Genomic DNA, 27593 nt, shown 5'->3' on the forward strand with positions numbered 1-27593 from the left:
CCTGCCACATTTCTCCATGTAATGTGGTGTTTGAACCGGGAACCGTGTGTGTGTGTGTGTGTGTGTGTGTCATTATCGCACTGTCTTTGTGAGAGCAAAACATTTTGTTTCCACTGTTGCCCAGTGATATAATCGAGATGTCCGTCTGTCTGAACATGTGCCACCATTTCTCCAAACTTGGCAGATTGGTAATGTCAGTGAGGGGGGGGTCTCCATAGCAGCAGTGACTTGATTTGCATATTTATGGAGGTTGCAGGGTCAGTAAATACACCAAAAGTAACACAATTTGGCTCAGATTATATTACTTTTAATTGTAACCAGGTTAGTCCCATTGAGATCGAGATCTGTTTTACCTAATTATTAAGTTTCCAATCCACCTAACCTGTATGTCTTTAGATGTGGGAGGAAGCCGGAGCACCCGGAGGAAACCCACATAAACACGGGGAGAACATGCAAAGTCCACACAGAAAGGCCACAGGTGGGAATTGATCTTGTGACCTTCATGCTGTGAGGTAACAGTGCTAACCACTAACCCACCGCGCTGCTTACTTGAGCAAGAAAGACGATTTTGACCCATCTCACGTCCAACACTGGCGTATGTGCTCGGTGATGGATGACCATCCGCCCTTTTCAGGTTTCAAATCCTGTAAAACCTCGGAGAGGTCGCTGCGCTGCGAGATCTCAGTAACATTGAGAACTGCATTGAGACGCCCTGATCACGCTGCACTTTAACCGCTGCACACAGACAACAGCATGAACATCATAACATAAAACAATTTTTATACTGTGCCTAAAACTCTCGTGAATATATTCTCTGGGTTTATAGACATTGTTATTGTGTTTATTTTATGTAAACATGTGAGAATCACAGTCTGTCTCTCCGTTATTTTCAGTGGGAGCTGCTGTGAGTTACAATCGCTTCCTGATCATGTTCTGGGGGAAAGTGAAATTTGCTCTTTAACATCTTGATTATTGTTCTTTACAACACTGTTTGTCCTCTTTGTTCCAGACTAATATATAATATGTCTAAAATTCAGTTTGAGTTTATTAAATTCCACGCAGATTAAACCTAGCAGACACAGATTATTTGTTATAATTGTTTTAGCAAGTTTTCAGGGTATCATGCAGCAGTCTCTTATTAACATGATGAAAAGCTTAAAAAATACATTTTTGTAGTATAATATTCATTTACAATTGTCATCATGTGGATTCTCTACGTTGTTTGACTGCAGCGACTCTCTGGCGCGAAAGGGATTATGGGATACATGAAAACCCTGGATTAACTCGGCTTTAACGTGCGAGATTGGTGGAGTATTTGCAACAATGTTTCAGACAACATTGGACTGTGTCCACATTAAACCCACAACAGCCCCACGTGGACAAAGGTTTCTTTTAGTCCAGGAGCCACTTCTGACCTAATAATCAGTACCACTTAAGGGGAATAAACGACACTTACAGTGCAGCCTCGGTGTACCATGACCAACACAAAGAGTGTGGTGGTCATCCAGGGTGGTCGCTGCAGTTAGTAGGGGTCAAAATTGAAAAATGCTCCAATCATGTTGAAAAGTAAATCACATTATTTGCCATAAAGATTATAAAAAGGTACAGTTTGGACGATGACTGACGGTTCCAGAGTTATGAAGTAAAAACAGCAAAAAATGGTAACAAAAAGGTCAGTTTCAGTTTGTACAGGGGTGAAATATTAAAGTTGCCCCAATTCTGACAAAGTGATGTGCAAAAAAATTCTGCCAAATCAACATTCAGATCTACCTTGGATCTGCTGTGAAACAAGGGAGACCTTAAAAGGACTGTATGTGTAATATCTGCTTTAAAAACACAATTGCACCTGCAAATATACCTGCATGCTGACTTACCAACAGTGCATAGTAGAGAAGATTCAAGCTTCTCTACTATGGAAACCACCTGGACAACTGAGAGCCTACACAGAAATGAAATACCAACAGTACACAACAAAGATGGCTTCTGTCAAATGCACAACATAGCATGTGTTGTCCGTTTAGCACATTTGCATTCATGTATTTGCAATTTGGAGATTGTCCACCCGAATGCGCAAAATTCTGGGAGGGAACATGTAAATAGGTGAGGTTCACACATGCAACAATTTATCAAAGTCAAATCAAAATTTCACTTGTAGCTAATAGAGTCTCATACGCTGGCTATTACAACAAACATTAAAAAAAATCCAATATTTCAGACATTTAATTAATGTTCTTTTGGTCATTTCCCAAACTCCATGACCATAGGTCAGACTGGTAAATTGCCTTCTGGCTCAGCTCCTTCACCCCAACTCTCCAGTACAGCAGATACAAGCAGCAGATATGAGATTCCTTCATCGGGTATCTGATCTTACACACCTGGACAGGGTGAGAATCTCGACCACCCTGGAGGGACTATTGAGTAGACCCACTTCGTCTTCGCATCCAAAGGAGCCAGTTGAGGTAGTTCTAGTATCTGTTGAGGATGCTCCCTGGTCATCTCCCTAGGGAGGACTTCCAGCCATGTTCAACTGGGAGGAGACCCTGGGGAAGACCCAAGACACACTGGAGGGATTATATTTCCCCAACTGGTTTAGGAATGCCTTGGGATCCCCTGGGAAGAACTACAGGACTTGGCCAAGGATAGGGAAGTGTGGAATGAGCTGCTTGGTCTGCTGCCATCGTGACCCAGACAAGTGGCAGAAAATGGATGACTGAATGAATAATTAATGTTCCATCGATGTTATTTTAGCAAGGTGGTGAATAATTATGCTACTTTCTGCTGGTGGAACGCAGCATATATTCACTTTCCTAAAATTCTGTGGCTGTAATAATTAAATGAAATATCTGGGTGGGGATGGGCAGTTTGGGTTTTTTTTAATTGCCAGGGCGTGAACAGGCTCAGTTGTGTGGCAGAGGTCGTACATAATAAATCACAAGGCACGTACCTTAATTTTAATGGCCAAAAATCTCATTTGCATACTGCTGTCCATCACAGTACCACCTGCTATCAGCTGTGCATTTACTCTTTGTAAGTCTCTCACAAAACTGTCTCCATGCCAACGTCTAAAAAAGTTTGTATCAACCACGCAATTTAGCACTTGTAATCTGGAATGTTCTTAAAATCAGGCCCTTAATCTGGTTTAAACAAAGGCTGTTTTGTTTGTTAAAAACTATGTGGCATATATTCATGCACCCCCTGCTGGCAGACCCTGGTACTCCAGTATTCTGCAGGTAACTGAAATCTCACTGTGATTTGGCAGCAACATCTTGATCACATTTTTTTTCAAAATTACCAAAAATCAAACTAAACAATTTTAGAGCATTTCACTGTTTGGACCATTTGACCATCACTTTGTGACACATTAAAGACTAATCGTTTCATTGTAAAAGTAACGGCCAGGTTCCTCGATGATGCCGCTGATGCGAGTCCAGCTGTTGTGCAGCTTTAAGGGTCGCTGTTTGCTTCCACGTTACACATGAGAACAATGTACCAAAGGCGGGGCTTTGAAGGAAATGCAGCCGCCTGCCTGACTCTCATCACGAAGGCATTTCCTCCTGCTTCCTGCTGTTTGCTCACTTCCTGCTCAGGAGCAGCTATTGTAAGAAGTGTGAGGGACACCATCGTTTTCTCATCAGCACATTTTTAGTGCCATCAACTGAACGTGGTTCCGTCTTTGACCTTGTAGTCAGCAACATGTTTTATAGTTTCATTAACGCTCAGTCTGCAGCGATTGGAAGGAAGAGCAGACACGGAATATGATGAAAGTGGGCGGCGGCTTCTAGTTAAAAGCACAGTGCATCATTGATGATACAGAACACACCACCATGAAGCATCTGTGTAACACACAGCAGGTTTAACAAACACTGAAACTGTTTTAGAAAATAGATTACACTCTAAACTACGTACATCCTTGCTGTTTTCTGAGGATTCTAAATACCTGCATTTTACATGTGATACGATGATGAAGCTACGATTGCTGCATTATTAAAGCTGTGCGGCTTCTGGGTTTCAGATTTAAGTCATAAAAACTAATTTTCTTTGGCCCCCACTATAATTTTATTCTTTTGCATTTAAACAAAGGATTCATAGTATGATTTTGCAAATATGATCAAAATTCACACTGTCCAGAAACAATTTAGAATTTTTGCCCCGAAGTAGAGAAATTCAAGCGATCAGACGCCATGACCTACATTTGGTAACGACAAGGATGCTAGGAAGGACACAATAACAGCCAGTCTGAGGAAAGAAATGTAGCGTGATGTCAGCTGGCTGCTCGCTCGTGGAGGAGCATGTTACAACTGCGACAAGTTTAAAATGTTTTCAGAGATGAATTTTGGCATGCTGTGTTGTATTTACTCATTCATTCATTTTGTGGCAACTAAGCAGCTCATCCCACACTTCCCAATCATCAACGAAATCCTTTCATGCTCCCTGGTGGATCCTGAGGCATTCCCCAGCCAGCTGGGAAATTTAATCCCTCTGGTGTGCCCTGGGTCTTTCCTGGGCTCTCCTCATAGTTGGACATTCCTGGAAGACCTGAGGAAAATGACGAGGGGGCAGCCTCACCTTTTGTGACAGAGGACCGTGGTCTCAGTCTCAAACTGCAGCGGTCCTGGTGTCACAGACTGAATGGTCTGCCCCTAAAAATCAGTCCGCCTTTTGCATCTGTGCATGCGTCATTTCAGACCACAGCAGCACATCTGAGACAGTCTCTTCACCCAAAGCAATCAAATTAACCGTCAGATGATAAAGGTAAAACCTAAATCATTCTAAAGTTAGTTTGAAGCAGAAGTGAGACTGTTTTAAGCAGAAACAAGGTGAGGAGGACCAAGTCATACACTTTTTTCCACTTCCCCCAAACCCATGTCTCTGGTCCTATCAGCTGGTTTATGGTGTTTATAATGAAAAACCTTTTAGAAGCTTTGTGTTCCTGCAGTTTCCACGCTACCTGAAGGAAAGCTGGATCTTCAAAACGTTGAATAATTGCTTTGGGATGTGTCACTGGGATTCATGTGCTGGGGTGAAGACCAGGAAGTGAGAACACACTCCGGACTGCAGTATCAGGAGGACAAGTCCTGTGAAGACGGGTCTACAGTTTAAACAGTCGCGAGTCCGTCGGAATCTTAAGCAGAGACCTATGGCAAAAAAAAGATCAAAGCCAAAGGAGCTGAACCCAAAGTTTAATAGACAATCTGAAGCCTGTTAAACATTCTGCATAAATGTTTGTCTTTTATTGTTTCTCTGTCTGGTAAAAGCAGTTAAATGACACTGTTTGATATCCGGCAGTATGAGGACAGACAAAGCCAAACTGGACAGGAACCTGTTCAAACCAGTTCCAGTTTATCCTTTAAACTCTGAGCCGGGTTACGGCTGTAGAACTGCAGCTGGCAACACTGTTGCAGAGTTCAAGTTAAAATGAATGAAGCCATTTTACAATTGAAGGTTAAAGGTCACATATCCATTTTCATGCATTTGATCTCAGTTGTTTTTGGCAGGATATTTATCATTTTTTCAGGTGACATTGGCTGCAAATTTATTTTTAAGACATTTTTTTTTAAATGTCGGGAGAAAAGCCTGGTCTTGATGGGATCCAGAGCCCACATCTTGAGTTTTCATGTGTGTCATCTTGAGCTCATCTCGCACACATGTTCCTGAATGTTTGCCAAGTACCACCTTCATACTGTACGTGCGTGCTCAGAGTGACACCATCAGACCACCTCAGCTCACTTCAGGCTGCCACGTCCAACCAAACATTTTCATGTGAAGAAGAGTTTGTTGGACTTTGCTGATCTCCCTGCACCATGTTTACAGCTTTTTTCAGTGAACAAAACAGAGACTACGTACTGTAGCTTTAAAAACGCCACTAAACAGCAGCTGCTGGTATACACTGTCCATACGTTCAATCATCTGTCTTACACAAAATGCACTCCTTGTTAGCTGATATCCACCAAGTCTGTGAAAAAGTTTTGTGCATGCTCAAAACTTTGAGCGGACAGCTTTCCCACTGTCTGCGTGTTTGTTTTTACCGTTTTGCCTTCTACTTTTACGGTACTCATGCATTCAAATCCTGTGATTGTCCATTGCTTCAGCCAATTGTCCAAAGCCAATCAGAAGCCCAGTCTTCTCCAGGGTATGAATTCAGCACCAGCTGAGAGAGGGCAGTTCCCAGCACATTAACATGTAGCACAGCTGTTCATTTAACCACGAGTGAAGAAAAAGACAGCGTGGGTGTGTGTTTATCTGGAGGTCAAAATGCACTCTGGATTCTCTTGATAATGAGGAAGTATCACGTATCATGATCCCAAGCGAACCAGAATCTATTGACATTTGCAGTCAGACTTCAGTGAATCCTGCTCAAATCCGGCTCCCCCAGCTCACACGTCTTGAAACTCTGGAAATTGTTCTTTTGAATGCAGCTCTCTATGTTGCCAGTGGAAATGTGATGTCATCTGTCCATTAGAGCCCTAAATCTAGTGGTTAAGGTGTTGGGCTTGAGACCAGAAGATCCTTGGTTCAAATCCCTGCCTGACTGGAAAATCACTAAGGGCCCTTGGGCAAGGTCTTAAATCCCCTATTGCTCCCGGTGTGTAGTGAGCACCTTGTATGGCAGCACCCTGACATCGGGGTGAATGTGAGGCATAATTGTAAAGTGCTTTGAGCGTCTGATGCAGATGGAAAAGCGCCATATCAATGCAGTCCATTTACCATTTTACTGGAACTTGATGGATTACAATTTTGCCACCGGATGAAATATTTAAATGTGTAACTTATCCATGTGCTCTATCCATCACAGTGTGACACAGCCTTCACATTTTATGGGATCCTTCTCATCTGAGTCCCCCAAAGCACCTGTTGGGCAATGATCAGTTGATTGTAAAATCATGATGTTTGCACTAAACTGTCTCGGACAATGAAGATGGGTGGGGAAATTGTACTTCTACAAATTGCATAATAGTAAATTATGTGCTATTTATTAATTAATTTATTTATCCTAGTGGGTGGAGTAACAGTGCACATCAGCTGATTTTTCCCAGGACCTCTTACCTGGTAATGTTTGGAGTAGCAGAGTTCTCCTCCACTGTAACAGTCAGGAAAAGCTATGTGAGGGGCACTTGCAAACTCCATGCAGGTGAACTCTTGATGTTTTTTTCCTGTGTGCGGCATTCAAACTGCACTGGGCCACTGAGCCTCTGAGACCAGCAGCAGTGTCAGTGCAGGCCATTCTGCTAGATCACACGTCCCCATAACTCCAGACAGCAGAAGTCTTCTTGATACCATTTTTTTCTGTGCTCAGTGCTTATGGTTCTTTCACAGTCTGACAGTTAGCCCAGCATTTCCTGACGGAGCATGGACACCTAACTAACATCAACCAGCGCCAAGGTCCGCCAGACTATGCAGGAGCTAAGTGGACATCATTGGGGCAGCACAGATGTTTGTTGTGGTCTTGTAAAAATTTTCAATATGCTAAAATCTTTGATGTTCCTGCTAAAATGCCACTTCTGCCAGTACATAGTTAATGCTCCATTCCCCTCTGCCGGCCAACAGTGGAGGCTTGATTGGACACACCACCTCCTCTGGATCCCTTGAGCATGTCTTGACAACGCTCCAGTAGCAAGTAACAACATTTCAGATTAACATTAAGTTTATATAGGCTGCATCACCTGACATCACACACGTTGAGTAAACGATCAGCTCCACCAACCTGTGCTACTACTCAGTGAAGTGCGCTAACAGTGCACTCACTCTCTGATGGTCAAAGTTGAACTACGTATGTCCAGTAATGGTCAGTGGACCGCTGCCAAACATCGCCCTCTGCTGAGCTACATCGACCAGTGTTGAGGACAGAAAATTAGGGCCCCGGGAGCGAACCTTCTCAGACATTTTGCAGATATTTTTGAGAGTCTACTTATGTCAGCCACTTCAGCTCATAGTGTGAATTGGCCCCGATAGTCACTGTGTTGCCACCGGGCATCCGCCATTGGGCCTCTGAGTCAAGCAGCAGGACACACTGCTGGAGCGCCCTCATTTGGCCACCTTGATCCAGGTCACACGTGCTGCATGTCAGTTGTTTCAAATACACATAAAGACTTGTTACCTTCCTTAATTTGTGCACTCTCTGGCTGACACTCTTTAAAGTCCGTTTGATCGCTGGGCAAATTATCGTGTAAACAAACACACATTTACTTTGGAGCAGGAACAATGGAATTATGTTGTGCAGAGTTCAAACTGGAGTATTTGGAATGGTCCTGAAGCCTGGTTCCCTGTGTCATTACAGTTCATATGGACACCAAAAAAACGAGTTCTTTTTATTTGAATCCAGCTTCTTTGTCAAAGTGACACCAAGTTCAAGGTTGGAATTGTGGCACCTTGAAATCCACATGACACAATAGACTGCTGACAGCGTGTCAAAGCTCTCCACTGTGACCTCAACTTCCCAACAGAACATGTGCAAGTTTAACTCTGCTTCAGAGGAGCTTGCTGTGCCTCTCAGAGGCATTTATCATCAAGCAACATGTGGAGCTTCACATCAGTTTTCATGTTGTTTGGTTTCTTTGGGGCCCCTCCCTCTGTTGTCATGGGCTGGGAGGGGTCATGCTGAGCTTCAGCGGGCTGCTGCAGAAGACCACCCAGACTTTATATCTGAGGTCAGACTTCTCCCCCGCTGCCTGAAAAAGATGAGATCCAGACCTTGTGCACACTGACTTGTTCAAACAGGGGCGGAGCTTCTTGTTCGAGCAACAGAAACGCGGTGCAGTGGTGCCAACAAGCCTGAGCTCATATTTGGTTTTGTAGTGTGACATCTTTCTGGTTGTCTGGGCTTTTAAATCATTAATTAAAGGGGAAAAATAGATCTTTTCAAATTTATTTGAATATGAAATTCACACAGATCCTTGAATTAACGGCAGTATGTTTGGCAGAGACGATCACCTGGAATCTTCTTGACTGTGATGCAACAAGCTTCAAAAAGTTGGATTTGTTTGAGTTTTCTGCTCTTTTTGTCTCCATGTTGTGAGAATGTGGACACAACCCCAATCAAACATCTGGAGAAATGTGAGAACATCTGTCCACCAGCAGCCTCCCTCCACCCTGAAGAACATTTGCAGATGGTTCAGGTGTGTGGTCCGGTGTCATCCTGTTGAGAGGTGAACCTTTGGCCCATTCCGATGTGGCAGACGGGATAAAAACTGACAGGTAACCACCAGGTTACCAAGCAGATTAATTCAAAGTGGACAGACATGTTAAGTTGCTTGTGATGGCTTGTTGCCAATCATAGGCTTCTGGTGGCTGCTGTTGCTGGCTTCTCAGAGGCTTGTTGGTGGAATTTTCCAAATTCCAAGTCCTTTCTCATGTCACAAGCAGCAGTGGTCTTAGCAGACACCAGGACCCTGTGATAAACAACAAGGCTTCATAAATCACATGCAGTCAGAAAGGTTCCTGCCTGAACAAACCATGATATCCCACGGCATCATTCTTAAGCCGGGTTCACACGGCAGGATAATTAGGCCGATATCGGACCCGATCTTCCCCTTCCGACAATCGTAAGGACGCCTCGACAATCGTGATGACGTCAAAGATACTCTTATCAGATATTCCTGTTGTGTGTGGTGGGTTAAGAGCGCTCTGATCTGCTCAGAAGGGCATCAGGAGCGCTCCGATCGCAAATCGGGGATATTCAACATGTTTGTTTTTTTGGCCCGATATCGCAGCATGTGTTGTGTCCCCCGACCACAAACGAGCTCACAGCCTGCTGAATGTGACGTGCAGCCAATCAGAAAGCGAGGTGACGGACGTACGGAGCGGAAAATAAAATCAAAACAGCTGTTCTGACTTACCAGAAAGGTCGCGCTGGTCTCCACTTCTTTAAAGAACGCCTTTCCTTTTCCTTTTTTTTTTTTTTATCGTTTTTCCCTCTGTTTTAAATAGTCCACAAAGTACCTCCGTTTGTTAAATCTGGTGGTGTTGTTATTACCGTGTGGCTGAACACCACACACTGTACGACCAAACCTGTTAGATCCATGATTTTTTATCTTCACGTGTGTGGTCTCTCAGGTTTTGGAAACCTAAAGATAATTTTAAAATCCTGTCGTGTGAACCAGGCTTTAAGGTAATTCTGTATTTTGCTGGACTTTAAGTTATCGGTTTGTTTTGTTTGTTTTTTTTTACAAATTTGGGAGGTCCTGCAACTCATATACTGAATAATCAGGTGCCCAACAACAACAACTACAGGGCTTTACCAGGAGTCACAGGACAAACCAAAAAATAAGAACTCAGTAATAAAAAATGTGGTGTCCATTACATGTTTATTTGTCCATCTTGGTTATTTTTGGAATTTAAAAGTCCCTTTGTTAAGTAACAGTGCAGGCTGTGGTGTGCACATGTGCTACACTGAGTTCCTGTCGATAGCTAAACTCACCCCCACGGAAACCACTGTTACAAATTGAGTTCCACATACAGAAAATACAAAAAGGTGGAATTTGAATGTTTTGCCACTCTTCACACTGCATTTCTTTGACAGATGGGACTTATACTTTGGTGGGTCTCCATGTTGATTTGGCACAAGTTTTACACCAGATGCCCTTCCTGATGCAACTCCACAATATATGGAGAATGGGTTGGGGTGGGGTTTGAACCATGAACTTTCCACACTGGAAACAACCGCACTAACTGCTTGGCCACCACCCCTGGGAAAATGCACTCTATAAAAGGAATGACTACAAATTTTTGCAGTGATAGAACTCCCACATGGCCCAAACTGGGAGGTTCAGTAGTCCACATCCATATCTATCAGAACCCAAGTTTGCAAAGCTGAATAGTTTTTACAGAGTTGCTGATGGAACATTTGGTGAGTCCATGAATCCTACACACCTCAATAATCATGTTTTCACTTTGTCATTGTGAGATGTGTTGATGAGGAGAAAAAACAGAAAATCTTTATTAACATATTGTAAGATCAAAGAAAGATCTTCATTTTACTCCCAGCGTCGTCGTCTCCAGACTGGTCCAGTAAAATCTATCTTGGTCGTCGCTGGTGTCGTTTGTGTGCTGCGTGTTCTCTCTGAGCTGACACGATTTTATGAATTATAGATTCCAGTAAAAAGCTTAGCCTGTGTCTCTGACCTCCAGTGACCCACATCTGGAGTCTGCAGGTTTCTCTGCTTCATGTTTTTTTTTAATCGTTACATGCTTTAAAAAAAACATTTAACTCCAGTTGTGCAGGTTTTACTTTCACTGGAAAACAAACCTTGTCAGCACTTAATTGAGGACGGAGATCTTCTGCAGAGGTGTCAGTTAACATCTTTCTGTGTCTTACAGAGATGACGGAAGGATGCTGACGTCCAACTCCGACTCGTAGAACCGTTTCCACAGCGTCCAGTTGACGCATAGCGACGAGTCAAACGATGGCCGCCCATCGGATCAGGACCACTGCCACCAACAACAACACTTCTCTTCCTCGATGCAGATCTGAGGGGACGCTCATCGATCTGACCGAGGGAGTGTCAGAATCCACTCTCAATGATGTCAAAGGTCAGCAGCTCAAAGAAGAACACATGATTACCTGTCCTGGGTTGTCTGAAGAAAACAGTCTGCAGAAGGATTGTTTAGTACAACCCCAATTCCAGTGAAGTTGGGACGTTGTGTAAAATGTAAATAAAAACAGAATACAATGATTTTCAAATCCTCTTCAACCTATATTCAGTTGAATACACCACAAAGACAAGATATTGGTGGTATGGGGCTCGGGTCCAGAGAAGGCGGCTGCGTTTCTGGATGTTGTTGATTTATGACTTTCACTTTGCATGGTAGAGTTTTAACTTGCACTTGTCGATATAACGACGAACTGTGTTAACGGACAATGGTTTTCTGAAGTGTTCCTGAGCCCACACAGTAAGATCCTTCACACAATGATGTTGGTTTTTAATGCAGTGTTGCCTGAGGGATCGAAGGTCACAGGCATTCATTGTTGGTTTTCAGCCTTGCCGCATATGTGTAGAAAGTTGTCTAGATTCTCTGAATCTTCTGATTATATTATGGACTGTAGATGATGAAATCCCTAAATTCCTTGCAATTGAACATTGAGAAACATTGTTCTTAAACTGTTGGACTATTTTTTCACGCAGTTGTTCACAAAGTGGTGATCCTCACCCCATCTTTGTTTGTGAATGGCTGAGACTTTTGGGGATGCTCCTTTTATACCCAATCATGACACTCACCTGTTTCCAATTAGGTGTTCTTTGAGCATTCATCAACTTTCCCAGTCTTTTGTTGCCCCATCCCAACATTTTTGAAATGTGTTGCAGACATCAATTTCAAAACGAGCAAATATTTGCAAACAAAAACGTCTATCAGTTTGAACATATCTCGTCACATCTTGTCTTTGTGGTGTATTCAACTGAAAATAGGTTGAATAGGATTTTCAAATCATTGTGTTCTGTTTTTATTTTCATTTTACACAACGTCCCAACCAGTGTTGTATAGTAACAAAGTAAAAATACTTCACTACTGTACTTAAGTACGTTTTGGGAGACTGTACTTTACTTGAGTTTTTTAAATTCAGCTTACTTTCACTTTTACTTCACTACATTTCCGACCTTAATTGCATACTTCTACTCCAATACATTTTATGTTCGCCCTGTAGGTTATTCATTACAAAAAAAACAAACACACACACACGAAAAAAGTCATGTTTTCACCCAGAGACACCACTGATTACTAGTGACTACTATGAAGTCAGGCCCATACATGTCAAGCTATACGGATTTTCCAAGTTTCAGAGTCATATGGACGTCCAAATAAAGTCTTACGGATATTCAGGGTTTCTGCAGCGCGACTCCACTTTGATGCGTGAACCATTGAAGCAATGCTTCGAACCACTGGTTTGTGGTTCTTTGATTCGCTGCTCTTCAGAAGCGGTAAGTCCGCTTCTTAACTCCTCTCAAAGCCATTAAAATATCGTGAGTCGCTTTTGTGTGGATTAAAGTCACTAACTGGGACTCTTGTCATGTTGTAGTCAAGAAACTTGACTTTCCGTTGACACAAAATTGCCGCTTTAAATAAAATGACACCTCTCCAAATGCTGTAATACAGAAAATAAACTACAACTGACTAAAACTTTTTTCTTCCCAAAATGAGACGCCCTGTGTTCTTTATGAATTAAACTGATGCTGACATACAGCACAGCAGCTGTAAGAGCTCAGCTCAGATATATGGAAAGACATTCATGCCAAAATGTCTGAAAGGAAATGCTTTTGACAAAAACTACAGATTTTGTTTATTTATGTCCAGAGATCAAGGATCCACCATGTAGAGTTTATTATGTCCAAAGTTTAAGGATCCAGTCCAATTTCATATTTATTTACTTTAAGACTCAATAAAATGTTGTTCAATTCAATTTCAATTTAATCAGCTTATAAAGCGCCAAATCGCAACAAAAGCCATCTCAAGGCACCTCACATAGAAGAGTTCAACATAAAAAATTAAAATAAATAAATAAAAATTCAAAAATTGAAATACATAATTAAAAACAGAAGTAAAAGAATAAAACAGATAAAAAATAAAAACTATTCATAAGAAAGAGAATAAAAATAGGCTTTAAGGCTTGACTTAAAAATGTCCACAGACTCCAACTGCCTCACGGTCGCAGGAAGACCGTTCCACAGAGCGGGTGCACGATAAGAAAAAGCTCTTTGACCCGCTGACATAGAAAAGCTGTAAAGCCTACTTTTAGTACACAAAAAATTCACAAGAGGTATTGATAAGGAATCGGCTCAATAAGCAGAATCGATAATGGTAATAATAAACACATGGGGTGAAGTCGAGGATCATTGACATGCTCGTCTGCAACATAGGCACTGGCGAGGCGATTTTTCGATACACTTGATGAAGTTCTGAGGTATGTTTTATTTTGTTCATTATATTCAATTTATTTTTCTTGATTTTATTTCCACTAGTGACACACAGTTCTTGTTTCTGTAAAAACTAGATACTAGATCTCTATTGTTTGAAATTCAACTGCGGAGGAAATACTAATGATCCTGACTTTAATGTCATTGTAGTAACTCATAATATGTAGATAAAAACCCAGTTACGTGATACCGCTATGCAGTTGTGTGTACTGTAATAAAACTGATTTTGGTGCGATTTCGAGGTTATAAGGATTTTGTGCTGATTTTATGGATTTTCTCACTTGGTTATACAGGTGGACCCTCAAAAGGGTTGACATGTATGCAGGCTGATTTGTCATGAGGCATGTCCGGTAGGCTTTTTTGCAGTTGTGCACTTGGGGGGTGTTTGTCAGGAAAAGGATCATTTCTCTACATTGATTATAGACCTGCAGTGGGTCTTTAATCAACTTTTCTGCAGCGCTGCTTGGCTTTGAACCTTGAACCAATTGAAGCAGTGATTCGCAGGTCGAAGCAGTGCTTCGATTTACGATCCGTGGATTGATTGCTTTATTTCGCTTTATCCTAAATTTTCCTGCTAAAACCCTGAAGAGCATATGTCTGTGAGTACTATTTAATTGTATTTTTTTTATGTTAAACTGACCTGTTATGGTCTTCTGAAACAGTTGATAGATGTATTTTATAACTTAAAAACGGGACCGATGCTAACGCGTTATCATGTCTATGACGTTTTCAATGTTAAAGTTAGCATTAAGCTGTTCGCATCAGCACGTTTGTGTTGTTTTCTGTATAATTAATGGCTCAGCATTCATTGTTGTAAAAGAGTCAAATTGTAATTTTTTAAATTTATTTTTATTCATATATTATAGCAACAACAATAATAATCTACATAATAGACAATAATAGTCAATAATAATAGACTAATAATGTTACAATACAATTTTAGTGAAAGAGACAAAAAGAACATAATGAAACAAAACACAACAGAAAAGATAAAACCATGTAACAATGAAAATAAATACATATAGAAATAACTGTTTCCTGTGAACACCTCATGAGTAGCCTCCTCTCGTTTAGGTTTTGAAACCTTGTTTCTGAAGTGTTTTTGTGTGATGTGCACAATTTTCAGTATTTTGATTAATACTACCAGTCATTTACAAGCCTAGATAAACTTTTATATAAAAAAAAAATCAGTCCGTTTTTAATTATTAACATTTACTTGTACTTTTACTTTCAATACTTGAGTACATTTAGTTGTACATTACTTGTCATACTTAAGTACAATAAATACTAGATACTTTAAGACTTTTACTTGAGCAGCATTTCAGTTAGTGACTTGAACTTCTACCAAAGTCATTTTTTTAGTGGGTATCTGTACTTTTACTTAAGTGTGATTTTCCGGTACTTTATACAACACTGGTCCCAACTTCACTGGAATTGGGGTTGTATTTGGAATAATGTTAGTTTGTACAGTTGTTGTGTGTCTGGGTGGTTACTATCCAGGACCCAGTGCGGTTCTGTGGTGTGGTGGATGCGACATATGCTCCCAGACTGGACCTGTCCAAATACTTATGTCCTCTCCAAATTAAAGTAACTGTGTATAAGAATGCCCATCATTTATAAATAGAACTGAAAGTCTGCACCCCATCTTCATTATTTCATTTCATCTCCATTTGTGATGGTGCAGGGAAATTATGTTGCTGTCCAAATACTTATGAACCTGACTGCACAGTTTCTGTGCAGAAAGAATGGCAAACATTCACGAAGAAAGTGATTATGGAGATCTTATGTCAAGTAGAAGGTGATGAAATTTAAATGAGGTCGACATGAGGACAAACAAAACCAGTTATTGCAGGTTATTTAAAACACACACACACACACACACACACACACACACACACACACACACACACACACACACACACACACACACACACACACACACACACACACACACACAGTGTGACATTAATATGAAACAATAAAATGGATTGATCAGGTGTCTGTCCCTCAGCCCTCTCTGGGTGATAACAGACTGTCTGCACCTTCACCAGGGTCGAACCTTTCAGATGTAGTTAAAGTTTCCACTTAACCAGATAGTCACAGGCCAAGCAGGTTTTGGTACCACTTAAGGGGACTAAACAACACTTTTAATCCAGACTCAGTATACAATGACCAGGGTGGAACCTGTAGCCAGGTAGATGACAAGTGTTTGTTTTATCTGTATATAATCACAAGATTGTGTTTTTGAGGTGTTCCTAGATGACTCCAACATGAATTTTCAACACAGGGAATTAAAGGAGTTGTTTTAATTTTCCCCTGCAGTGCCTTCTCCAAGTGCCTTACGTCTGGACGCCACTGCCTCCTTTGGCACTGCCAGGGAAGTTGTTGCCATAAAGGACTACTGCCCATCCAGCTTCACAACCCTGAAGTTCTGCAAAGGGGATCGGCTTTATGTTCTGGACTCATCAGGAGGAGAGTGGTGGTATGCCCACAACAACACGGAGATGGGCTACATCCCTGCAGCTTATGTGCAGCCCATCAACTGCAGAGACTCCTCCTTCAGTGACAGCGGGATGATTGACACTGTGGGAGATTGTAATGAAGAGGTGGCCAAAGAAATGGACCTTCTAGGAGAGTGGTCAGGGATGGTTCTCAAACCCACCACCTTCCAAAACGGAAATCCTTTCGCAACAACCTGTATCTCCACGAACCCTTTCATCAAAGGTGGTCACCAGACCTCACTTGATGAAAACAGCAATGACAAGTCAGTTGACCTACTTTTATTTGATACCCTCACTCCATCTTTACCCAAATCCACTAGCACCACCTCAGACATTAATGGTTTTGGCAGTGGCATTTTTGACTTCAGTGCATTAGGGGCAGAGCAGACAATATGCAGGGACAACCCATTTTTTAGAAGCAAACGTTCCTATAGTCTGTCTGAGCTGTCCATCCTCCAAGCTCAGTCAGATGCCACTCAGGATTCTAGTGGTTTCTTCGGAAATCTCAAAGCCCCGTCGCCAGAGCAGTTCCAGAGCCGGGAGGATTTCCGGACAGCGTGGCTCACTCACCGTAAGCTGGCCCGGTCGTGCCATGACCTAGACTCGCTTGGTCAGAACCCAGGCTGGGGTCAAACACAACCCGTGGAGACCAACATCGTATGTCGGCTGGACAGCTCTGGAGGAGCTGTGCAGCTTCCAGACACCAGCATCAGCGTCCACATACCCGAGGGCCACGTAGCACCCGATGACACTCAGCAGATCTCAATCAAAGCTCTCCTTGACCCACCACTGGAACTAAACAATGACCGCTGCACCACTGTCAGCCCTGTGGTCGAAATCAAGCTTAGCAACATGGAGACCAAAACCACCATTTCCCTGGAGATGAAAGTGTCCGTTGTGGTTAAAATTGAATGCAGGCAGACCACAGAGATCATGTGCGTCAAGAGTGACTGTAAAGAGGGGCCGTACACTCCCATTCCACAGGCGTACATGTATGGTGACATGATCCAGGTTTGCCTGAATAACCTTGAACCCTGCATGTATGTCTGTGTTGTCACTCAGTCTCAGTCGGTATCTCCAGAGTCCACAGTTTGGGAGCATGTTGTTAAAAAGATTACCTTAGGAGTATATGGTCCCAAACATATCCACCCCTCCTTCAAAACGGTTGTGGCCATCTTCGGTCATGATTGTGCACCAAAGACGCTGCTTGTGAATGAGGTAGGAAAGCAGGCACAGCCCAACCCCCCGGCAGTGCTGCACCTGTGGGGTAAACACCAGTTCGTCCTGTCCAGACCCCAGGATCTGCGTGTTGGGGTTTATTCCAACATGGCCAACTATGAGGTAAAAGCTGGTGAGCAGGCCAGAGTGGTCCGGGGCTTTCAGGTAAAACTCGGTAAAGTCAGCAGGCTGGTCTATGTCATTGCATCACGCAATGCTGAAGAGGTTTCTGACTTCACCTTACGCGTGCAGGTTAAGGATGACCAGGATGGTATCCTGGCCCAATTTTGTGTCCAGACTCCGACACCACCCCCTAAAGCAGGTCCAAAGACATCTGTGCAAAGGCGCTTTCTGAAAAAGAAAGAAGTGGGGAAGATAGTATTGTCTCCTTTTGCCATTGCCACAAAATATCCAGTATTCCAAGACAGGAGAATCAACAATGTGAAGTTTGGAAAACTAATCAAGACGGTTGTCCGACAAACAAAGAATCAGTACTTGCTTGAGTATAAAAAAGGAGACTTTGTTGCACTGTTGAGTGAGGAGAAGATCAAGTTAAAGGGACAGTTGTGGACAAAGGAATGGTACATTGGATATTATCAGGGTAAAATGGGTCTCGTCCATGCAAAGAACGTGCTGGTGGTTGGCAAAGTAAAGCCCATTTACTTCAGCGGGCCGGATCTTACAACATCACTCTTACTGGAACAGATCCTGAAGCCGTGCAAATTCCTCACTTACATCTACGCATCTGTAAGAACAATACTAATGGAGAACATCGGCAACTGGCGAGTGTTTGCAGACGCCCTCGGGTACGTCAACCTGCCTCTGACGCATTTCTGCCGCTCTGAGCTCGACAGTGAGCCTGAGAGGGTCGTCTCCGTGCTGGAGAAACTGAAGGAGGACTGCAACAACGCAGACAGCAAAGAGCGCAAGTCTTTCCAGAAGGAGCTCCTGACTGTAAGTTATAGCCTTGGCTTCATCCTCTGTTGCAGTGAATTTGCATTTCCTGGTCAATTTGCATCCCTGGCATCCCCTCAGCTGACATCTGCAGGGGCACTGGTTTAGTACTCCATGTGTGCAGTTAGATAAGCACCAGTTTGTGTCTGCACACTCCTGGCTGGAGATTTGTGCCTCAGAACAGTTGTACTTCTCGAGTGTTGGTTTAAAGCACCTTCAGGCTGTGCTCCAGAGCACAGTCGATAAATGCTGCATTGGCATCAAGACCGAATTAGGACCTGAGGAACTGTGGACAGCAGCACAACATTCTGTCCTGCATACGAGTAACTCTTAGAATTATAGAGTTGATCTACAGGATGTATACCAGTACCCTGATCTTATAAATCATGTTAACTGCTCACACACACACACACACACACACACACACACACACACACACACACACACACACACACACACACACACACACACACACACACACACACACACACACACACACACACACACACACACACAGTAAGACTTCATGCATGCTCTTGGAAACTTTCCAAGTCCATGAAAAACCAAACCCCACATCTAGTATTGAGTGTAAAAGGTGCTACAGGAAATTTATTGTAATGACCCGAGTGTAACATGGTTGAAGTAATTTAGTAACCAGCCAGGAGAGCCGGGGCGGGAAGTGGATCTTTTAAATCTTATTTTTGGTTGTGGGCCTGATCCCAATCCTTTATATTGACTGGAAGCTGGATTATCTGGCTTTAACCCTCAGGGGGTCCAGAAACATAAAAACCCATTGGTGTATATATGGTGTTTAATACATGGAAAACCACACAAAAGCATTAGGGCTTTTGCTTTTGTCCAGTGAGTGTGAATATCTGGTTTATGATTATATATATATATATATATATACACACATGTGTATATATATATATATATATATATATATATATATATATACACATGCGTATATATGTATATCTCCCCCTTCAGGAAACTGAATAACAACACTGTCCTTGAGTGGTTTGCTCCAGTATCCATTGATACAACACTTTCCATCAGATCTAGGCGTGATTATATTCTCCTCATTTCAGTGACTTTATGATTGTGTTTATCCACAGAGTGAAGAATCCGTTAAACTTGTGAGTTGAAGCACCACCTTTTTTGTAAAGCACTTCCCTGTTACAAAGGTGTACACATTTTAAAAACACTATATATAGACAGATTTGATTGAAAAAAAGACCTTTTTCCATAATATATTTAATTACATAAAGCACACTGTTGCATGTCATTTGGACAACCTTAATAATCCTGTTGGAAATGTTCAATTCTCATGGCATTTGTTTGGTTTTTTTTAATCTGTCCAGGATACGGCGGTTTCAGTGATCTGCTTTATGCTGCCATGAAGCTCTGCAGATACCCTGATAAGAGATTTTTAGGTTTTTGTGACAGAATGACAGTTTTTATGCTTCGTTTTTCCCCTTCGAAGATAAAATGCTGAGGTCTGAACGTGGGCTCAAGCTCTCTCTGGTTCTTCTGCTGTCGTTTTCAGCTTGGCCTCAGGCGCAGCGACTCCCCTCTGAAGACATTTAAACTCCGCCAGCGCTCTGATCTTGTCACGGCTGACTTGTTTTTAGGGCCCAGTTCCCCATAAAATTTAGCATTTTTTCTTTTACTCTATTTTATGTGTGTGTGTGTGTCGCTGTGAAATAGGAGCCATTTTTCAGCAGAGCAGTTCAGCCTCCCTGCTGCCTTAACTGCAGCGTTGGTGCACTTGGTTTGTGTATCGGTGGAACGTCGTGCTGTGAGTGAGAGTCTGAGGTCGCGGCTGCAGAAACACTGTAATTTAGCTGCAGCTGTAAACACTAGTTAGAACCGTTTATAGAACCAGAGTATAGTGTCAGGTGGCGACTGAAAGCGTGCTCTTTGTGGGAGCAGAGTTTTTCTGAATATAGGTCAGCGCTGCTGCCTATTGTCAACACGACACATAAACAAACGCTTCATGTGGGATCAGCTAAGGAGAGCAAATTTAGAAATTACCCAGCTCTCCCTCGTTTGTCATTTAAAACATCTAATGACAGATTTGCTTCAGGACGAGTGGATTTTTTTGCACTTCACAGAAAAAAAGAAAAACAAAAAAAAAAACAGACCAAATCCTCGACTTCCTTCACTGCTGGAAAGTGTAGTTTTTCAAGAAGTTTCATGATTGGCTGGTGTGTTGCATCACATTATGAAAGGCTATTCTTGAGATGAAAGAGACTCAAATCAAAGTGTTTTTAAGTTGAAATGAGTTCTAGTGCCCTGAATAAATACTTCATGGACGCTACCACCAGCAATCCACAGTATGATGTGTTTTAAACATTTTGCAGTATTCGGTCTTAAAAAAAAAATGAACTGGACCTTCAGCCATTGGTCACATTAGCTACGAGAGAGAGGAAAAGTCACCAGCTGCCACTCATGTTCAGTCATTTCTAGCAAGGAGAGACAAGTGTTCACTACGCCACCGCGAGGCGGGTCAAAATAGACAGGAAGTTTAGTTTATGCAAATGCAACCAAACTGCCAAAATGAGTGAAGGCAAGGTGACATATGTTGGTTGGCTGTATTTATAGTTATTTATAATAAAGTTAATGTTGAAACTGTAAAAATAGTAAGCCTCGGTGTGTGTGTGTGTGAGAACACAAGATAATTCAAAAACAGCTGGACAGATTTCCTTCAAACGTGGTGGGAATATTAGTTAGATTTATATCTGGAGGTGTTTAGATTTTGGATTTTTTTGTGCAGTGGTCCTGGAAAACATGGTCTGCCAACCCTCTATCTATCTATCTATCTATCTATCTAAACAGAAGAAACCTCAGTGGATAATCAAAAGCATATATATTGATCAGTAAGATATTAGTGATTGATTAGTATTGCATACCTGCCAACATTTGGATGCAGGAGTCCCACATTTGTCCCGCAAGCACGAACAGTGCAGAGTATAACTAGGGGGTCCAGGGGCGTGCCCGGACCCACGCAACTGCAGGACTAATGGGCGTCCCACACATACCCACACACACACATTCCTGTGGGACACGGAACATGGGGGTAAATACCGGGACTGTCCTGTGCAGTGCGGGATGGTTGGCAGCTCTGGTATCAATTATAATGTTTGTTGATTGGTTGGTTGTAGTTCATGTTTAAACTGTAAAATATCAACCCTCACATTGAAATGTCAGGCATCATTGCTTTTTTTTATGTATATCATGCATATCTATTGCAAATTTTTTTACTTATATCGGTAGCAGTATCTCCTCACCCCTCCAAAAAATTCATATCGGTCAGACTTCATGTCTTTGATGTTTAGAAACGTGAAGAATGTCATGTGAGACCGGTTGTTGCTCGAGCACACACATAAGTGTCTGAATCGCTTTCACCCCTTCACCAATCATTTTCACCCTTTCATCTCATGTCAGTCACCTGTGTGTGTGTGAGGTGAGGGTGAAGGTTAAAAAGCCAGAGTGAAGATCTCTGCAGGTAGACTGAGGCCCAGATCGAGTACAGAAGCTGCAGATGGGAAATGAAGATGGGATAGAAAAGTGATTTAGAGGAAATTGCAGAGAGAGAAAGTGCAGAGAGAAAAACAAACAGGAGGCACTTCATGGAGCGTTCATCTGAGCCTGAAAAGAAAATCTGTGTTCAGCTTCTGATTCAAGCAGCGTGGGACGTGCAGGGTTGGAGCCTCCTGACTGCTGGAGCGCTGAATCTGTCTCTGTGACATTTAAGTGACATTTTCAGTAAAAACGGCGTACAGCATTAATGTCACCGCGCACAGCATTTAAATCTCAGTAACGGGAGAGACGCCCGTTCCACCTGCTGCACTTATTACTGTAAGATAACAGTCAGATACTCTATAAAAAAACATTTACAGCAGCTGCACTAAAAAAATATGAACCACTTCTAGTGCCGGACTCGAGTCAGTCTGTCAGACCCCAACCTGCTTTCATCTGCATCACCAAATGTGGAGCAGGTCCAGGAACCGCTCCACTCCGTGTGTGGAAATGGGGGTCACAAAACCTGCTCCTGGAGGTCAACTGTCCTGCATGTTATCCAAGTCTCTCGGCTCCGCCCACAGCTTAACTAATTCAGGTGTGCTCAGCCAATCAAGAGTGAGGAAACACCAGACTTGACTAATCATCTGTGGCAGGTGACCTCCAGGAGCAGGGTCTGAGCGTTTACTTTCCCTTTGTTGTGCTTTGACAGCTGGATAACTACAGTCAAACCATGTCAGAGGCTTTGGATCTGTGTGGTTCCAAGAATCGGATTCAGTTCTTCCTGATCTGATGTGAGTAAACTGCTGAAATGATCCAGCTTGTAATCCAGTGAACTCGTCCATTAGGGCCCCTTCACACATAGTGCAAATATGTACAACTCAGGGCGACACCCGTCGGTGCAGCTCATATGACCACGAAACATCACAATGACGGGCTGGAGTGCGCGATGCCTGTGCGACAGTTCGTGCATGTGGGAACAGTGTGCAGCTGCTGTGAAGAAAAAAATAAATAAAAATTTTTTTTTAAAATACATGCTGTGACAGTTTGTGCACACTGGAACACAGCAGCTTTTCACAGCACAGCTGTTGTGAAAACCCACGCCAAAAGCTCTGATTACTAGTCAGAAACTTTACCACTGAGCTACGATCGCTGTCCTGTAAAAGCTGCAGGAAACTGCCTCATATCAGGAAGGACATGGACGCATTTAAAAAATGCACACCATATAAAATACCGCATTTTATTGAATCTTATCAAGCGGGAAATACAAATATGATTTGTCTGTTCCCCATGGTCACAGATGTAGTCATGAAATGATGTGAATGAGAAGAAGTAGTTTGCTCTTCTCACTTCCACATCTACTGGTTCAGTGCGTCCAGCTGGCCGTGCACACTTTCTGCCCAACTCACGTGTCTTGTGGACACCGCACTGCAGGACTGATGCTGCGTCATGTGGAACAGAGCTCATGTGGGTGGTGTGACAGATCGCCTGCTGCGTGTTCTGATCTGACAATCCATTTCAACCTGGGGGCAGCCTGTCAGCCGGGCTGCAGTGCGCGCTCGCTGCAGCCCGTCGCCAACCGATATGTTTTTATTTATGTCCACTTGATGACAGCAAGCAGACACATGCACGTCACAGTGGGCAGTTGTTAGTCCATGTCTGTCCAAACACAGTATGTGTTGTCCAGATCTCCACAGATCTCCACAGTTGCTTCTGTTGGCGGGCACACCTCCTTTCAGTTTAGCGCATACACCAAAGCCACACTCATGGGGCACTTAGAAAATGTCTGGCCATTTGCGCTATTAACACGACAACAGTCAGCAGATGATCACCGTCATGCTGGCAGTAAGATTTGTCTAAGTGCCAGATGAGTGGTGTTAGATGTGCGTGTGTGTCACCTGGAATTTGGCCGACACCTGCCGTGAGAGGGTTCGACAGGGTTGCACAGCGCACACTGTCTTTCAGCCGCTGCTGTGAGGAAATAGATGTAGCAACAGGTGTACGAGTCAGCTACATTTTTACAGGTTTTGCACACGATTCCTGCTTAATGTGCACTTTATGCACAAATCCAGCAAATTCACATTGTGTGTGAAGGGGCCCTTATGGGCTGCAGGTTGATATGAGTCTGGAGAGAATCAAGTAATCAGTGAAATCAGCTGCTGATGCGTTTTGTCAGAGTGAGACCCTGCAGGGTATCCGTCTGTGGCTCCGGTTTTCACACAGATCCTTTAGAAATCCAAAAATAATTCAGTTTGCTTCCCCTCCATTTCTGTTTGAATACCACAAACTGAAAAAAGACAAACAGTGGGGTTACTGTTCAGCAGCAACTCCAGCAGCACTTTGATCTCAGAACATTTATTACCTCCTGCAGAAGTTCACAGAATCCTGGAGGTTTGGATCTGTGTTCCTGTGGATGTGAGGGATCAGGTCTGGATTACAGTAATTAGACCACAACATGATACAAAGTGCTGAAACCACACTGGGGACGGACACTGGAGGAATGTTGACGAGGTGATCATTGCCTGGTCAACACGTGGCTGGAGACAGAGCTGATCCTGCAGGATGAGGATGAGGACGAAGGCTTGAGCTGGTTTAAGAACAGCGTCCGTATGTTGATCGGCTGATGTTTGACAATGGTTTTGTTTGTGATAAATTCCTTACTGACTGAGTTGAGGACATTATTCTGTGAGTCAACATAATGTTATTTTGTGCATCCGGTGGATTTTGAACTCTAAGATGAGCTAATTTTTCTGGGCCAGATGTCAAATCTGCAGAAGAAAACATGTTTTTGTCCATTAGCGATCGACCTGTACTGGGTAGTTCTGTTTCTGCTGGTTGAGTAAAAGTCAGTGGTTGTTTGCTGACATTTTACAGTTTGGGACATTTCAGTGGACAAACTGAAGTCCAAAGCAGTGACAGCGCCCCCTGTGGGAGTGTCCTTATCAGCAGGGTCCAACTTGAAACAGGGACTTCCTTCCCACCATGGGATTGTTTTTTTCATGTAGGAAACAGGTGTTTGTTTGGGAGGAGACACCGTCACAACAAACACTGTGGTGCCGAGCAGAGACCAGAGTCTGTCCTCGGGGACTTCTGATCCATGTCAGTCGAACGTGGATCACCGCTCTTGAACAAAGATTCCTGATTGGTCCACAGTCGCTGCATTCCATATTTTCCTCTCTTCTTCATATCCGGTCTTGAAACCCCTCCACCCGTTTGGTCCAAGTCTGTCCAGAACTCGAGACTGAGTGCGACTTTCAGACCACGTTCAGGGTCTTTGGATGTTCTGCTGAATAGAGATGCTTTTGTTTTGAAGGTCAGGAAGGACGGGAATTGTTAGTGATGTTATTTTGGGAAGTGGGCGTTGCCTTCAAAATGTAAACATTTCCCCAATATGGAGCTGGCCCAGAGACGTGCTGGTGACAGAAGGGGCTCAGTTCGATTCCCTCTCACACAGGCAACTCACCAACGTGCCCTTGAGCAAAGTACATCCCCAAACTGTACACTGAGTGAGTGAAGAGATCAGAGCATCTGGAATGCTCAAGTTTGGAGTTAATAAAGTGAGATTTTAATTTAGTTTTTTTTTTTTTTTTTTTAATGGGTCATTTTTGTTTGAAAACAAAAAAGAATTATAGTAATTTATTTAAGTGTGGATATTTAAAAAGTGAGCAAAAAGGATCATATCACACACAAACATTTTCCCTCAGAGGAACTCAGATTAATAAAAAGGAAGAATATGTGGACTCACACAACACACACACACACACACACACACACACACACACACACACACACACACACACACACACACACACACACACACACACACACACACACACACACACACACACACTTTTCCAGAAAGACAAACATTCTTTGCAGCACTGAGGCAGCTTTGACACTGAAGTTACACTCAACAAAAATATAAACGCAACACTTTTGGTTTTGCTCCCATTTTGTATGAGATGAACTCAAAGATCTAAAACTTTTTCCACATACACAATATCACCATTTCCCTCAAATATTGTTCACAAACCAGTCTAAATCTGTGATAGTGAGCACTTCTCCTTTGCTGAGATAATCCATCCCACCTCACAGGTGTGCCATATTAAGATGCTGATTAGACACCATGATTAGTGCACAGGTGTGCCTTAGACTGCCCACAATAAAAGGCCACTCTGAAAGGTGCAGTTTTATCACACAGCACAATGCCACAGATGTTGCAAGATTTGAGGGAGCGTGCAATTGGCATGCTGACAGCAGGAATGTCAACCAGAGCTGTTGCTCGTGTATTGAATGTTCATTTCTCTACCATAAGCCGTCTCCAAAGGCGTTTCAGAGAATTTGGCAGTACATCCAACCAGCCTCACAACCGCAGACCACGTGTAACCACACCAGCCCAGGACCTCCACATCCAGCATGTTCACCTCCAAGATCGTCTGAGACCAGCCACTCGGACAGCTGCTGAAACAATCGGTTTGCATAACCAAAGAATTTCAGCACAAACTGTCAGAAACCGTCTCAGGGAAGCTCATCTGCATGCTCATCGTCCTTTTTGCAAGGTGAAGTAAAAACATCAACAATTTCCGTGGAGGATATGTTGGAAAGTCCGGGGTTTCTGGAGAATGAGGAGGTTGTGCAAACATGTTTCAGAGTCGGAACATGCCGGAACACGACGGTATTTTGGGGAAGTGAGGACATTCCTTTGGAAAGATAAGGACTCTTTTTTCTTTTTTTTAACTTAAGGCTTTTGTGCAAACTGAGCATGCAGCTCCCCCCCCTGCTGCCCCCTGTTTCTTTCTTTGAAGGAAGATGAAGACACAAACCCTTCATGTCTGTTCAACACGTTTTAGAAGACGAAGTATAAAACTCGAGACTGACGTGGTCTGTGGTGGGACAGAGACAGTGACATATCTGATGGGAGCAGCCATGTTTCTGTCCCATCTCCTTAAATTTCATTCTTCCTCCCCCATTTGAGTACAACCCCTGGCAATAATTATGGAATCACCAGCCTCTGAGGATGTTCATTCAGTTGTTTAATTTTGTAGAAAAAAGCAAATTACAGACATGACACAAAACTAAAGTCATTTCAAATGGCAACTTTCTGGCTTTAAGAAACACTATAAGAAATCAGGAAAAATAATTGTGGCAGTCAGTAACGGTTACTTTTTTAGACCAAGCAGAGGGAAAAAAAAATATGGACTCACTCAATTCTGAGGAATAAATTATGGAATCACCCTGTAAATTTTCATCCCCAAAACTAACACCTACATCAAATCAGATCTGCTCGTTAGTATGCATGTAAAAAGGAGTGATCACACCTTGGAGAGCTGTTGCACCAAGTGGACTGACATGAATCATGGCTCCAACACAAGAGATGTCAATTGAAACAAAGGAGAGGATTATCAAACTCTTAAGAGGGTAAATCATCACGCAATGTTGCAAAAGATGTTGGTTGTTCAGTCATCTGTGTCTAAACTCTGGACCAAATACA

The 27593-nt window shown here is 42.8% G+C and overlaps 1 protein-coding gene across 1 annotated transcript in view; it reads left to right on the plus strand.

Annotated features, from left to right (window-relative positions):
• LOC117524464 (SH3 domain-binding protein 4) overlaps positions 1–27593 on the plus strand; it is a 58351-nt gene that overhangs the window by 16747 nt on the left and 14011 nt on the right. Inside the window, exons 2-3 of the mRNA XM_034186255.1 lie at positions 11314–11526; positions 16227–18577. Coding sequence (XP_034042146.1) covers positions 11400–11526; positions 16227–18577 — 2478 coding nt within the window. The 5' untranslated portion in view covers positions 11314–11399. The remainder of the gene's footprint in view (positions 1–11313; positions 11527–16226; positions 18578–27593) is intronic.

The sequence above is a fragment of the Thalassophryne amazonica genome, chromosome 14, assembly GCF_902500255.1.
Source record: "Thalassophryne amazonica chromosome 14, fThaAma1.1, whole genome shotgun sequence".
Classification (NCBI taxonomy): Eukaryota; Metazoa; Chordata; class Actinopteri; order Batrachoidiformes; family Batrachoididae; genus Thalassophryne; species Thalassophryne amazonica.